Consider the following 14,064-nt stretch of genomic DNA (forward strand, 5'->3'; position numbering starts at 1 on the left):
CTTGTCAGGCAAAAGGGAGAAAAGGCACTAAGATCTAAAAATGGCTGGGATCTACCTGGCGTATTTTTGATAATGTGCACAAGTATGATTCCAGTAGGAACAGATGAATGGCTGTGAAGCTCTGGTTCACTGGAAACTTGACGCTCTGACAGATTATTGACCCCATTTGGCAGTCATGAGTTGGCTGAGGCCTGCAGATGTTAAATGGCTCCTCTAGTTTAGCAGGGTAGAGCTCATTCCTGACTAGCTAAATACCTTTTCCACTACTACACAATTTTGTTCTAAAACATACTTTTCCCTAACTCTTCATTCTTCAATAAGAAATCAGACACAATATTTGCTCCTATCTGGGAGCAATTCATGCAATCTGTTCTTCCCAAATCCTCCCACCCCCCCAAATTGCAAAGAGGGTACAAATGATCCAATAAGGGAGCGTTTCTCAAACTTGAGTGTACATCACAGTCACGAGGCATGCTAGTTAAAAACTTATGACTAGGCCTCACCCGGAGAGTTTCTGATTCAGTAGGTCAGAAGCAGCGCCTGGTAATTTATATTTCTAGCAAGTTTCCAGGTCATGATGCTGCTACTGGTCTAGGAACCTCATTTTGAGAACCACTGAAACAAAGTATTCCATAAATACTACTTCATTTACTCCTTAATAAATACTTAGTGACTTCTTTGGGTAAGACAGGCTGTATCAGACTTTTGTCTTTACGCTCCCAGACTTTGTGAAATGTAAGGAAAGCAGAGAGGCAGATACTCAAACTGTAACCAAAGGCAGGATGTGAAAATCACAGGAGAATGACCAAGTGCTTAAACTTTAAATCTTAAAGGAAAAGAATCCAAGCAGAGATTCTGATCACCTCTCCCCTGAATTAAGTGGCATCTGAACTGAACCTCAAAAAAAAAAAAAAGATCCTGACACAAGAAATAATTCCTAAGGGGAAGAAACCAGGAGAGCAGGAAAATGTAGGGTAGGTTTAGGGAATCATGAGTACCGTGGAGTAAGGAATAGCAGGAGCTGGAGGTGGGAAGGTCAGCTGGAGTCAAATCCCAAGTTTTTGCAGGGAGATCTCTTATCAGAGCCTGCATTTAGGGAGGCTGGGGCAGCTGCATGGGGGTGGGGGTGGGGCATTAGGAAACCACGGAAAGAGACTAACACAGAGGAGGCAGCAGTGGGGCTGTGAACAGACCCCTTTCTAGGCCCAAGGCATGAGAAGAGGTGAAAATTGGGAACACAATCATCCAGAAAGCTTCCTCAGTAGCCAGGACGTTTAGAGTCCCATTCTTTCACTACCGTAAGTGGTATCTTTTCCTCAAACGGAGTAACTATCTCCCCCTCCTCTTCTTCCTAACCGGTCTCCAAAAGTCCTTTTTACAGTCATCCCAGTCAAACATTGGACTTAAGCTAAAAGAATCAGTGTTCCCTTGACTGTCGGTGTTCCTAGACCACCGAAAACTGAGGGCACCACATGTCCAGAAATCTCAGCAGTTCTGTGCTCGTTAATTTTCCATGCCGCCAGAATGTATTCATGATAGCTGGGTAATGGGTATCGTGGCTCATACCTAACCTACACTTTGTGGTCCTATAGGAGAAGATCAAATGTGGAGTCAGAAAACCTGGATTCTGGAGAGGTAGCCTCATACTGGTTGATCTTAATCCAATGATCTATTTCTTTATAAAAAGGAAGAGAATACCCCACAGGATTATTATTAGTACTAAGGAAACGCCCACTTATTTAGAACTTACTGAGTACTGGCTCCCATGCTGGGTACTCTGAATAATCTCATGGAGTTAATTAAGCAAGATGGTACATATTATAGTTAAGTGCTATAAATATTAATAATAATTAATAGTAGTACATCACTCAAAAAAGATTCTAATTCACAAATCTGCTTGGAAGTTCTAAATTTTGAGCTGAAACTGTGGTAAACTGGTGAAAAGAGTTTTTTTTTTAATTGGTGACTTATCCCACAAAGTTATCTGGGCTTAGAAAAATCTATAGTATCATAGTACAGCATTGGCAGGTATCCAGACCAGAGCCCAGAAAGTGTTCTTATAAATCTTGGCCACCCCAAAAAAAACAGGGTTACCATTTGTCACCAACTCTTTTCACTGCCACAATGGGAAATATTTCAAGGCTATTACTTTGTATCTAAGAACTTAAAGTTTTCTTCATGACAAGCAGGTGTAAACCCAGCAATCTTCTCTCTCTGTGGTTTACGAAATTACACTAGACAAACATCTAGGTACCATAACAAACTGGAAAGTTCTTTTTAAACACTTAAGAATGCATTTTCCCCGTGATCTGCGGGTATAAAACTAGCAAAATTCTTTCCCTAACAGTTTAGAAATCAAAGCCAAAAAAATGAAGAAATTCAAGGAGGCAACCCTGAGAGAGCACGTAATAAACTTGAGTGTAACGCGTTCCCACAGCCTGCAACTCTTTAGTCTCCCTCTATGTCCCAATGAAGACAGGTGACTCCATGATTCCTTCTGGACAGCTGGAAAAATTCATTGAGCCAGAATAGCTAAGAGAAAGCACCTTCTCCAGAAACACCAGGTGCTGGATGTCAGGGTCAGGCTGCAAAGAAGGCAGAGAAAGTTCATGTTGGTGTATTTAAACTAGATTCTGTCTTCATTAGAACTCCACTGCCAGAACTGATAGCATCAGTGCTCTGAGGGGGCAGGTAGGAAGAAGAGAGAAGCAGGTTGGGGCTGGCGTTTCACAAGGTCACCTTCTCTCTCTTTTTTGCAGAGATAAAATAATATTAATATCTAGAAGTCTGGGAGGAGAAAGTTCGAGAACAACAATGTTCAGCCTGAGCTCAACAGCGCCTGGGACCTGGAACAAGCTATTTGACTCTACCTTTTCATCTTTAAAACCTTGGGGGGGGGGGGGGGAGGGGCAATATAGGGGCAAGGGATTAAGAGGTACAAACTACTATATATAAAGTAAGCTACAAGGATGTATTGTAAAACACAGGAAATAAGCCAATAGTTTATACTAGTTATAAATGGAGTATAACCTTTGAAACTGTGAATCACTATATTGTACACATGTAACATATATTGTACGTCAATTATACTTCAATTAAAAAAAAAAAATCTCCGAAGTGTGTTATGAACGCACGATGAGATACAGACAAAGCTCCCACTAACACGCCTGGTGCATGGTGAACACTCCGTGAAATCTTTTTCCCACGACCCAACGGAGGAGACAAGGAGAAGCTTTCTTGAATAATGGAATGTAAGCACAGTCTTAAAAAAACTGTAGGAAGGATTTCTATTGGTAAAATGGAAGGGCAGAGCCTTTGAGGCAGAAGGTAGACAATGAAGGAAAAACCCAGGGCTGGGTTTCATGAGGAGCTGCAGGCCTGCCCACCTGGAAGATTTATTTGGTTGGAATGTAAGAGCTGGAATAGGAATTTCGTGTCTGGGGCCATTTGGGGGAGGGTCCTGAATGCCAGGCTAAGGAGCCTGGAATTTAATTTACGCAAGAGGCAGGCGCAACAGCCTCTGAGTAGAGGAGGAGCAGGAGTATCGTCTGATAAGGAGTGGAGCTGGCTGATAATGAAACTGGAGAAAAGGTATCATTGTGAACTTCTCTGCTACTACAAACACATTTTTTAAAAACGTGAGGTTGAGTTTTGTTGTGTTTCAGCAGTCCTCTCTTATTTAAAAAAGAAAAACAAAACAACAAATCTAACTGCATAAGATACACGAACAGATTCTCAGGAAGGTGGTAACTTAATCTTGCAGGTGAAATTCGAAAGAGATCTCGAGTGCGCAGTGGATATGCCTGTCAGGTGTGTGCCAGTCAGGTGTGTGCTGGGCGTCGGTGGTTAATGTTTGAAGCCATCAGAGGTGGAAGGTCCTATCTCTTAAGCCAGGAGCATCAGTGTGAAAGACATCACTCTGCATCTCGGCCCCTTAAGCCCCTCAGTGAGGTTTTGTTTCTAATCACACTTATTTACTTACTGATAAATCTCTATAAACTATTTTATCTAAAAGACCAGACTCATTTTAACACTGTATTTCCCTTAGCTAGAATATTAAAACTCCACCCCCTCCTGAGATTTTTAGGATCCAGTGTGAAAATATTTGAAACCAAGAAAACTGCAGAAATATCTCCTAAAAAATCACAGTACTCTCAGACTCTAAGGTACAGACGCTAAATGAATAAGTTCATATAAGAGGCACTAAAAAAAAAAAAAATCGATACAGATTCAGAGGTGCCGTTTGCCAGTATTGGGTTATAAATACTAGGAAGGATTAAAAAGAGGAAAAAGGCAGCTTAGTAGGCATGTACAAAATTAAATCAGCAGACAGAATCTATAAGTTATCAAAGATGTGATGATTGGAAGAACTACAAATACTAAACAATAAGTAACAAATACCAGACGGGGATCGGGGGGTAGGTGGGGATGGGAAAAGGTTTTATCAAAAATTTTCCTCAAGTTGCTTAAAATGCAATCAACTCCATGTGTAACTAAGGATGATGCCAACTGTTTGTAATTCTCCTGGGATCCACCATACTTGAGAGTTAATTCACCCTGTCTCAGTTCCTCAACACGGGTGGTTTTCTGTTATAGAAGAAATACCAACACTAAACTTGTGCAACTTCTAAACCGCAATATTTAGAAATAAGAAAGTTATCTGCAACTAAATTAGGGGACAAAGGTCATTTAAAAAAATCACCACACAAAATGTGGAGCTCACTCCTTTTGAAGGAATTTCCTTGGGAAACACGAGGTAAAATATCAAAGGCACACGGTGATTTTTTTTAATTTAAATTTTACTTTTCCAGAGAGGACAGTTTAAGACATTTCCTGTGTGTAAGCTCCACCCTCCTCAGTGAGCAGTTTTACAACCGTCCTCAAACCTTTCAGAGTGACAGCCTTTTGTTATGGGTGGGCCTGTGGGCACACTGGTCCCCACACCTTCCTGTATTTTCTCCTTGGTTTTCATTTCTTCTGAGACTACAGGAGGGGGTTGACTGGACCTCAGTAATAGGTTTTCAGATCGAGGATCCTCCTTGGTGCTTTCTCCTTGGCAGTATGATACAATGAAGTGAGGAGCCCGGGTCATTTGAAGAAGTGCATTCTGAATTCTCAGAACCTCAAACCTCAAACTGTGGGCCTTTGACCACACACCCAGAAGATAATGGACACACCCCACTCCTCTATTTACCATCTTCAAGTCCCCACCGCGCCACCAGCTCTGGCCCCCTCTAAGTTTTCCAAAAAAGCAATTTCTACCTTCGAAGAGCTCAAGAGGGATGAAGCAAAGACACACAACCATTCCCTAGAGGGAATGCAGCTTCCTCTTAGCTAACTGCCCAAGGAATGCAGCACAGCCTAGCAAATGTTTAAAATCATGTCCTGTTCTGCCTCTTGTTTTCCAGGAAAGTGTCATTACTGTCAACTATTTCACAAGACAAATAAACCTGTGAATGAAATATAGCCTCCCCCTCTCCCCAGTGAAAACATTCTAAGACTGAGCTGCTTCCTTCCTTCCTCCTCCTCCTCCCAGGATCCACATTTGAGGCACCAAGAAGAGTTAAAATAAGAAACATACACTGTCTGCAAAGGCTACTTTTTCACAGCACTAGAATCATTTCCAGCCTATTACCGATTCCAGGGGCTTCCTAACGGAAGGAGTTCTGTTTTCAGTTACAAATCGTTTTTCATGTATAAGCTCCGAGACACCACCGGCCAGGCCTGCTGGCTGGGCAGGGACAGCCAAGGGGGCTGTAGGGGCCACTTCGGCCGCAGGCAGCAGGCCCATCACCCCACACAATGCTCTCCATAAAAATATTAGATTCATTCAACTGTTTGAGATTAATACAGACTCCAAGAAACCTGTAATTGATCCAACTAATCTAACCCAATAGCACTGGAATGACAATAACTGGTTTTCATTATAAATTACATAGCTCACTAAATTGATGGCAAGGCTCTATCCCAACACAATATATCAAAAGAGTTAAAATGAAGCTTCGGAATCAAAACTGTAATTTACCCAAGTCCTAGGAACAAAAAGACCACTCCCTCCTTCCCTTTGCTATTGTTCTACAGGGTGTCCAGCAGTGCACTTTACACCTTTAGGCTTCCCAGAGGTAAAAGGCTGGGGGCTGGGAAACGGAGGCGACCCGGAATCAAATACTTGCATACTAATAGGTCTATTATCATTGATCTACTAAAATGCAAAGACAGCTAAAAAGAAAGAAAATGTGTGGGCAGTGGGCAGCAGATACCTGACAACCAAGAGAGCCCAAGGGAAACTGGAGAGAAAGACTCCAAATGGTGGCTTTTCTGGAGTAAAGAGTGAGACACTGTCTCCTTTAAGTAGTGAATGGGGTGCTCGCAGCCAACCAGAGGCTTTGGGGCCGGGCGCGCGGCCGCCGGTCTTCATTAGGGTCACGTACCATATGGCACAAATAAACCCTCAGAACCCCTGGAGGCAGCACGGCCCCCGGGCAGGCCCGGCCTTTGAGACGGGAGTTTACCTTGTAGCTGCTTGAATCTCCCTTCCAGCTGGTTGTAGTTGTAAGGCACCTGCCCCGTGTAAGCCGGCGACAGCGGCCCGGAGATGCTTGACGTCCTCTGCAATTCCATTATGCCCAGCGTAACGCCCCGGCGGGTTGCACGGTGGAAATCCCGCTCCGGCCCCCTTCTACCCCCATCCAACACGCAGCAGCTTCCGCAACGCTTGGCTCCCGGCCCCGGCTAAAAGGGCTGGACCTTAGGCAAGCCCCATCCCGGTGTGAAAGTCCAGCAGGCAGATCTGATAGGAAGTTGGCCGCAGGAGAGTCCACCTTAGGCCACTCACGCATCTAATTCCTTGTGGCTTTCCTTCCTTTTGTGGCCCTTGGCTCTAGGCTTGAAATAAATTACCGAGGAGGGGCGGGAGGACGGAGGGAGGGAGGCGCAAGTCCTTCTTAAAATTTTTTAAAAATATGGCCAACCCTAAACACGCCTCGGTCGCCGAGCCCGGGAGCTCTCGGGCACAGCGCACACACCTCCTCCCGGCTGCCCTTGGCGGCCGGCGGTTTGTAATTTAATCAGGAGCCACTCGCCGTGCGCTGGGTGGTGATGTCACCTGATTAGCATAACTGCATTGTAGAGGAAACGCAGGCTGTACCACGAGGGGCGCGGGGGAGGCCGGCCGGCCGCGGCCCCCACCCAACGGCCGCCGCGGAGCCGCCGACCCCCGGGTCGGGCCCAGGACGCGCCTGCAGCGGTGGTACCTTCCCAAAACAAAGCTGCTGGAATTACAATCTTTTGTTGAGAGCCTCACGTAACGGAAAAGTCTCCGATTACTATCTCATGAAAAGGAGGCGGCCCGGTAGGGTAAGGCGCCCCGCAGGTCCCCGGCCGGGGCGGCTCCTACACTATTTAGCTTCAGGAGCTCACGCAGCCATGCGGGCCGCGCACCTGGGCGCTCAGCGTCCTCACCACGCGGGCGCCGACCACGCGGAGGCGGCCCGGCCGTGCCAGCGGGTCAAAGTAAAAGTCCCTCTGGGCGTTGGGCAAGGCCACAGCGAGGGGGGCGGGGGGGAGCGTGTAAGTTCAGGCTCACGGAAGGATCTTCTCAGCAGACCCGCCGCTGCCAGTACGAGACGTTAAGCGTAGGTTTTCCGGGATAACACCGACCCTGTAACAGTAACTCAATGCAAGCTTTATGGGAGCACCGACTTGCAAGGCATTGTGGGAGAAAGGTACACAGGTAAACACCTCCAGGATCCCTGACCTGGATGATTTTAGGAACCAATGAGGAGATAAAAGAAATCACCCTGAAATCTACTGTGATTTGTAAAACAAAGCCTTTAAACTTCTGAGTTCTTCAAAAATTTAAAACTCTCCTTGCTAACTTCTCCCACCAGTCTCAACCAAAAACAAAATCCTCTACATAGACAATATCAGTGATCAAAATGTGTTCTTGGGAAATAACTGACCTTAGTTACCCACCCACCCACCAATCCCCTTTCTCAGTAACTACAGGCAGACAACAAATTACAAATTTAGCGTTTCAAGCGTGTAGCCTTGCAGCCATACTCACTGAAGAAGGTAATTTCATTCCTAAGGGATTCCAATCTGCCCTGAAGAGATGGGCCTCCACCACAGGTTTACTTTAGTCCCCAGGGCACTTGTAATTCAAGCAACTGCATCCTGTTCAGGGCTAAAGTTAAAACAAACCCAGAGTCTAGCTAACTGCTCAACTCAGAACAACCCCACTCCTTCCATCCACACTGCTGGGTTTTTAATGCATCCAGTGTCAACCTTGAGCTTTCTAAAGCCAGGCCCAGGATTCGAAGGTATTTCTCCACATCCAAGATGTAGCGCATTTTCTAAAGCCCCTCTAGTGCAATTCAAAACACTGACAGCAAGGTGGCAAAATGCAGGGTCTTGGAAGAAGCACTTGACTAGGATTCCCAAGACCTGAGTTTCTAGTCCTGGCCAAGCCTCTTAATCACTTATGACCTTAGAAGAAACCCTGGATTCTTTCTAAACCTCTGCTGTCAGACAGGGATAATTAAAGCCTACCTACAAGATTACTGAGGGGATGATGTGAAAATGCCCTAAAAATGGTCATACTATTCAAAATTAGAAGTATGTTTTGCAAAATGCACCTCTTCTTGATTTTTCCCCCACGTATCACATCAAGGCTACAAAGAGGAGAATGGAGAATTTTCTCATTTGAGATCTTTTTGACAGGCCCCTCTTCACTATTAAATGTTACTGGTGATATGGTAAGTCTCTAAGTGTCTAGCTATGGGCACACAAAATGAGACTGCAAAGTGCTTGACAATTTACAACACATTTTTAATCTTTAAGCCACTTAGTGAACAGAGTATGAGTCACCACTCTAAGTCTCCCTTTTAGTTCCCTCTGGTACAGGGAAGTAGGTAAAGTCAGCTTTCTAATTCGCCAGGTTACATGCGACGTGATGGAGGGAGAGGCTGGGGCTCGTGTAGCCACACTGGATCCTCAAGAGCAGACTTAGAACAAGCCAGGTGAAGTGGACACATGTAAATATTAGAAAGAAAGGTTTTGAGGCTAGGAAAGGGTTTAGTAGCCCCACAGGGGCAGGGGGTGAGATGTGGGAATGCTGTGGTGTGATGGGGCCAGGGAAGAAGAGGACCCAACCCTAATGGCTCACGTGACCACCTCCACCTCAGCAGCGGGAGGAGGTCAAGGAAGGCCAGAGCACTCATTCTTTATTCCACGCAGTATTTCCTGGATGCCAACTGTACGCAGGGCACACTGCCTGGTGTTTTGGAGGAGTCAAAGATAACTGGGAGAGATGGTAGCCAAAGGAGATGGGACAGATACGCCAATAGTCCAAAACCAGAACAGAGTGAGGAGTAGGTAGGGGAGCTGCAAGAGTTCAGTGGACAAGGAGGTCACATCTGCATAGGAAGGCAGGAAGAACAACTCCAGGAGGGACTGGCATTTGACCAGATCTTGAAGCACAGGTAGACTATCAACAGGCTGGGATGAGGGGGAAGCTCTTCTCCTAGTTGGGGGAAAGCAGCCCAAGTAAAGGCACCAACTGGACTGTCGGGGGAACAGCACCAGCGGGTGCTACCGTTTGACTGAAACATAAGGAACTAGGGTCAGGCAGGAGGAAAGCCAAGGGAGGCAGGCTTGGAGCCACTGGAGATTTTTGAGCCAGAGGAGGACGGGTTCTGGGTTGGGCTCTAGGGACGATTAATCTGGCAGTGGTAGATTAGAATGGGTTGAAAGGAGAGAGACATTAAAGGCAGCAAGGTGGTCACTGCAGTTGTCCAGGTCAAAGGGCTAGTCAGGGTACAGCAACAGGAGCAGAAAGGAATGGGATGATGCAAGAGTTAATCCATAGGACTTTGGTAACCAATTCAAGTCCTATGGGACTTCAAAGTCTTTGGGAGGTTCAAAGGCTAGGGGTGAACTTCAGACTCTGGGGTTTTTAGAGCTGGCTGTGGGGTACAGGGGGGGAATGAACATTTTCTTCCAGACAGGCTGCAACTCCACAGGGTGACATGTCCAGAAGCAGTCAGGGACGTGGAAACAGAGCTCAAGGCTGAAGATACAACCCGTGCACAGACTGAGAGTTGAGACTGCAGTGGGCTGAAGTCTAGGAAGGGATGTAAGAGGCAAGCGGCCGAGCAGAGAGCCCTGGGGAAGGCCAGCATCTGGGAGGAAGGAGAAACAACAGTGGAGATACCAAGGGATTCATAGAATGAAAGTTCTAGAGAGGGGAGAGATATTCAAGCAGGAAAGGTGGCAGACGGATGGCAGCACGTGCTGCAGAAAGAACAGGGAACAGAGAACAGGTGATCCAGTGTGTGAATTAGGAGGTCACAGGGATAATACAAGCTGAAGTGAGGTCACAGGGAGTTGGAGAACGAGAAAACAGAAGATGGAGGACAAGAAGGTAGAGGTGGTGAAGGCAAGATGAGGGAAGGGAGCTACAGGACCAGGGAAGGGTTCTGGGGCGGGCCGAGCTGGCATGTCCTCCGCGCACAGGCTTCAGCCCCGAGGTGGCACGGGCAGGAAAAGGCTGGTGGGCAATGGCTCACCGGTGTGGGTGGCACAGGCAGCCTCAGCCAAGAGGAGGCCCACTAACCTTCAGAGGCAGGCGGGCAAGGACGGAGACGTTCTGAGGAGGAAAGTAGGAATTTAAAGGAGCTTGCCCAGCTCTAACTCAATAAAGCAAGAGGCCAGGGGTCCGAGTCACAGTTTTATTTCTAGTGATCTGAGAAAAAGAATCCTGAAGACACCTATGACAGAAACACGCGCAGCGTGTGAATGGGAACATTAATGCGGGGGGCGGGGTTCAGAATGCTCAACGGTCAAGCTTCCCGCAGAAACAGACCCTGCCATCTCGGCCTCTCCCCTCAATCTTTTCTAATCTGAAAAATTACTGTCCCTCCCCAATGCCAAGGATATCAACACATGTGGCCAACCCTGCTAAGTGGTTGTGCCTGCCTTCAAGCTGCATCAAGATTCCAAGGCGTGAGAATTCCCTGGCAATCCAGTGGTTAGGACTTGGTGCTCTCACTGACAAGGGCGCGGGTTCAATCCCTGGTCAGGGAACTAAGATTCCACAAGCCGCACGACACAGCCAAAAAAAAAAAAGAAAAAGATTCCAAGGCGTAATGAAAGATGGCCACGATTGACTGGTCAAGTCAGCTATGGGACTGAAGCAACTGAAGCCCAAGTAACATGTATCTGCCATCCTTGTGATGCCAGAAAGGCAAAGCCAAGTCGCTATGGTTATCTGTAGACGGCACAAATCAGAAGTGCTGTGGTGTGGTGGAAAGACTCAAGACCACAGTCAGATTCTCAGGCTCACCCCAACTCCTGAGGGCCACCAAGGAGCTAAGTAATCGCACAGGTGCCTTACCTCCCTGGGCCTTGCAATCCTCGCCCACAAATCCAACAGGTTGGAATCTATGGTCATAAAAACTCCTTCTGGTTCTAAATGTATGAGTGATTTGAGTTCAATCTCCACATAAACTGAACAGCCATAATAACAACACCACCACATTATTACAGCACCCTGTAGCTTTCATATACATTTTCTCAAGTGAGGTAGGTACTGTGTCCATTTTGCAGACAAGGCAACCGAGGTTCAGAGAGATACAGTGTCTTGCCCCGGGCTGCACAGCTGCTGAGGCAGAGCCACACCTGGACGGCAGACCTGCCGGTCTAGCGATGTTTCTCCTGTGTACTCAGAGTATAATCTCAGCTTACTAATGGTGTCTACGCTTTTCAGAAAACCCTAAGACTCGATAAATGGTTCAAGGTAAACCTAAAACCCAAGCAAGCCTCCACACGAACCTAGACAACACTTAGTTTGGGTCAGGATCAGGCACATTCTCTGCTGGTTCACAAAGAAGTTGCTACTTGGAGGGTTCCCTTGTTGTGAATGGGTTTTGTCTGGTCTTGTTTTATTCCTTTTCTCATACTTGGTGGACCTATAACTAAGATTCTGTATGATTTAGCATGTAGCACGTGAAGGGGAACACTAAGGGAGTGAGATTAAACCTCTGTTTGTTCCAAGAGGCTTTATGTAGTCTGGGAGGTCAAAAGAAAAAAAAAAAAAAAAGATTGCTTTTCCTGCATTACAGCAAGCTTGAAAGGGTAAACCGTGGGGTGTTCATTTCCTGAACATCTAAACATCATCAAGATTGAAATGTCTGGGAGAGGATGGCCAAAATGCTAAGATGTGATGGGATTTGTACACATTCAAGGACTTGAAAAGCCAACCCAAAGAGCTGGGAAAGAAGTGGTAGGAACAGGGAGTGAAACAACAAGGTTTCACATACAAACTATCTTGCCAAATTCTCTGCCGCTTTCTACTGCTGTTTCCACATCTGCCTTTCGTGTGCATCGCGGTCAAATCCCTTGACAGTTGGACGACCACAGCCAATTTCTCCTGAGCCTTTCTTTATAGGAAACCAAAATACTACTACTAAAATAATCCTCTTCCACCCATGTGGCCAAATAGACAAGCAGGCTCCAAACCATACTGCTGCGTTTATGCTCCCTGCAGCTGAAACTTATCTTTCTGTCTCGTCTCCCCAATTTTCCTTCTGTCTTACCTCTCTGGCCCACCCATTCCCTCCTCCAGGAGCCTCCTGCCCACCTCCCCCAGTCTTGAACCTTAACTGTGATCATTCTCCTTCTACTTCTACTATATAATGCCTGGAGAGCCGCCCACCCGGTAACTACCTAGTTACTGCTGGCCTTACTCCCCAAAGCCTGCCTCAGGATGCACCTTCTCTTAGAACCCATCCCTTTTTCAATGGAAACGGCCCCACTTACCAGAAAACTCAACCAACCAACCAAGCACACAACCATGAAATCCAGCCAAAACCAGAAAACAAAAAAATTATCTGAAACCTCCTTTTCCCACCCTAAAGAACAATTTTCACAAAGTCCCACTGGCAGGCACATCTGTGACACTGGCATTTCTGTGCCTGCCAAACCCTCCAGAATGTCTCCGTTCTCTGGGCCTACAGCCTGGGCAGCTGGAAGCAGTCCGCAGCACTTCCCCTCCCCTCACAAGCCACAGGACTCCTAGATCAGGGCTGAGACCACCCCCATATTTACCCCTAGAGCACTGCCCACTGAGTGTTTGGGTCAGGGTTTGGAAATGCAAAGCTAGAGGAGGAAAGGTGGTTAAAAACAGACTTGGAATCTAGGAAGCTGGCTCTGCCACTTTCTAACTTTGTGATTCTGAGCCTGAAAAACTGGCCCAATAATGCGACCAACCTCAAAGAGTTTTTCTATAATTGAGTTAAATGTTTAGAAAGATCTTAGCACCATCACAGCAGCTATGATTACTAGTCTTTAAACTTCTCATAGAGGAAATCTCAAAAACTAATTCTGCCCCACCTCTTCACCAAGGCGGCTACCAGCTGGAGGATGTGACAGGTTCCACGCGGAATCACTGTCCTCAGGCTGGGAACCCCTTTGGATTTTGGGACAAGGACAGTTCGGAATAGCAGGACCAGTCCTCCACCCGGGAAGTACTCACAAACCCCATTCCCTCTCTTTAACTCACCCCATTATGCACTCACTGGGAAAGGCATATTCAAAATCGTATTTTATAGTCTTAAAAGTAGTAATATCTCAGAGATAGCAAGAACACAATACTCACTATGAAACAAGTTATAAAAGGCCTATGTTTTTACCAAGGCCAATGTTTGTTTGAGGTGGGGCTATCAGATTTGATACTTCGGGACTCAGAGTAAGTAGAACAAAGGTTAAAGGGAAGGCTAAAGGTATTTCCATCCACAACAATTGCTATCTCTGTGCCTTGGAGGATACGGATGGATGGATGGATGGACAGATGGATCTCTCTCCCTCTTTATACACACACACACACACACACACACACACTCACACTCACCCCTCCCACAAAATCATATAGTTTTATGGCTGAAATACCAGGGCAAATCTAATTTTTATTCATATCCTTTTCCTGTTTCTTGTTCCACTGGTCACAGCAGAACTGAATACAAAGCACTGACATCTCTGCTGAGAAGGAGAAAAAATGGCAAGTTA

At 46.3% G+C, this 14,064-nt stretch overlaps 1 protein-coding gene across 4 annotated transcripts in view; it reads right to left on the reverse strand.

Moving 5' to 3' along the window:
• SPTBN1 (spectrin beta, non-erythrocytic 1) overlaps nucleotides 1-14,064 on the reverse strand; it is a 194,132-nt gene that overhangs the window by 103,982 nt on the left and 76,086 nt on the right. The window contains exon 1 of one of the 4 annotated variants that reach the window (XM_082426223.1): nucleotides 6,513-7,033. The exons of the other annotated variants lie outside the window; for them this stretch is intronic. Coding sequence (XP_082282349.1) covers nucleotides 6,513-6,621 — 109 coding nt within the window. The 5' untranslated portion in view covers nucleotides 6,622-7,033. Of the gene's footprint in view, nucleotides 1-6,512; nucleotides 7,034-14,064 lie in introns of those variants that run through there. 4 annotated transcript variants of the gene reach the window in all.

The sequence above is a fragment of the Balaenoptera physalus genome (assembly GCF_965194825.1).
Source record: "Balaenoptera physalus genome assembly, chromosome: 15".
Lineage (NCBI taxonomy): Eukaryota > Metazoa > Chordata > Mammalia > Artiodactyla > Balaenopteridae > Balaenoptera > Balaenoptera physalus.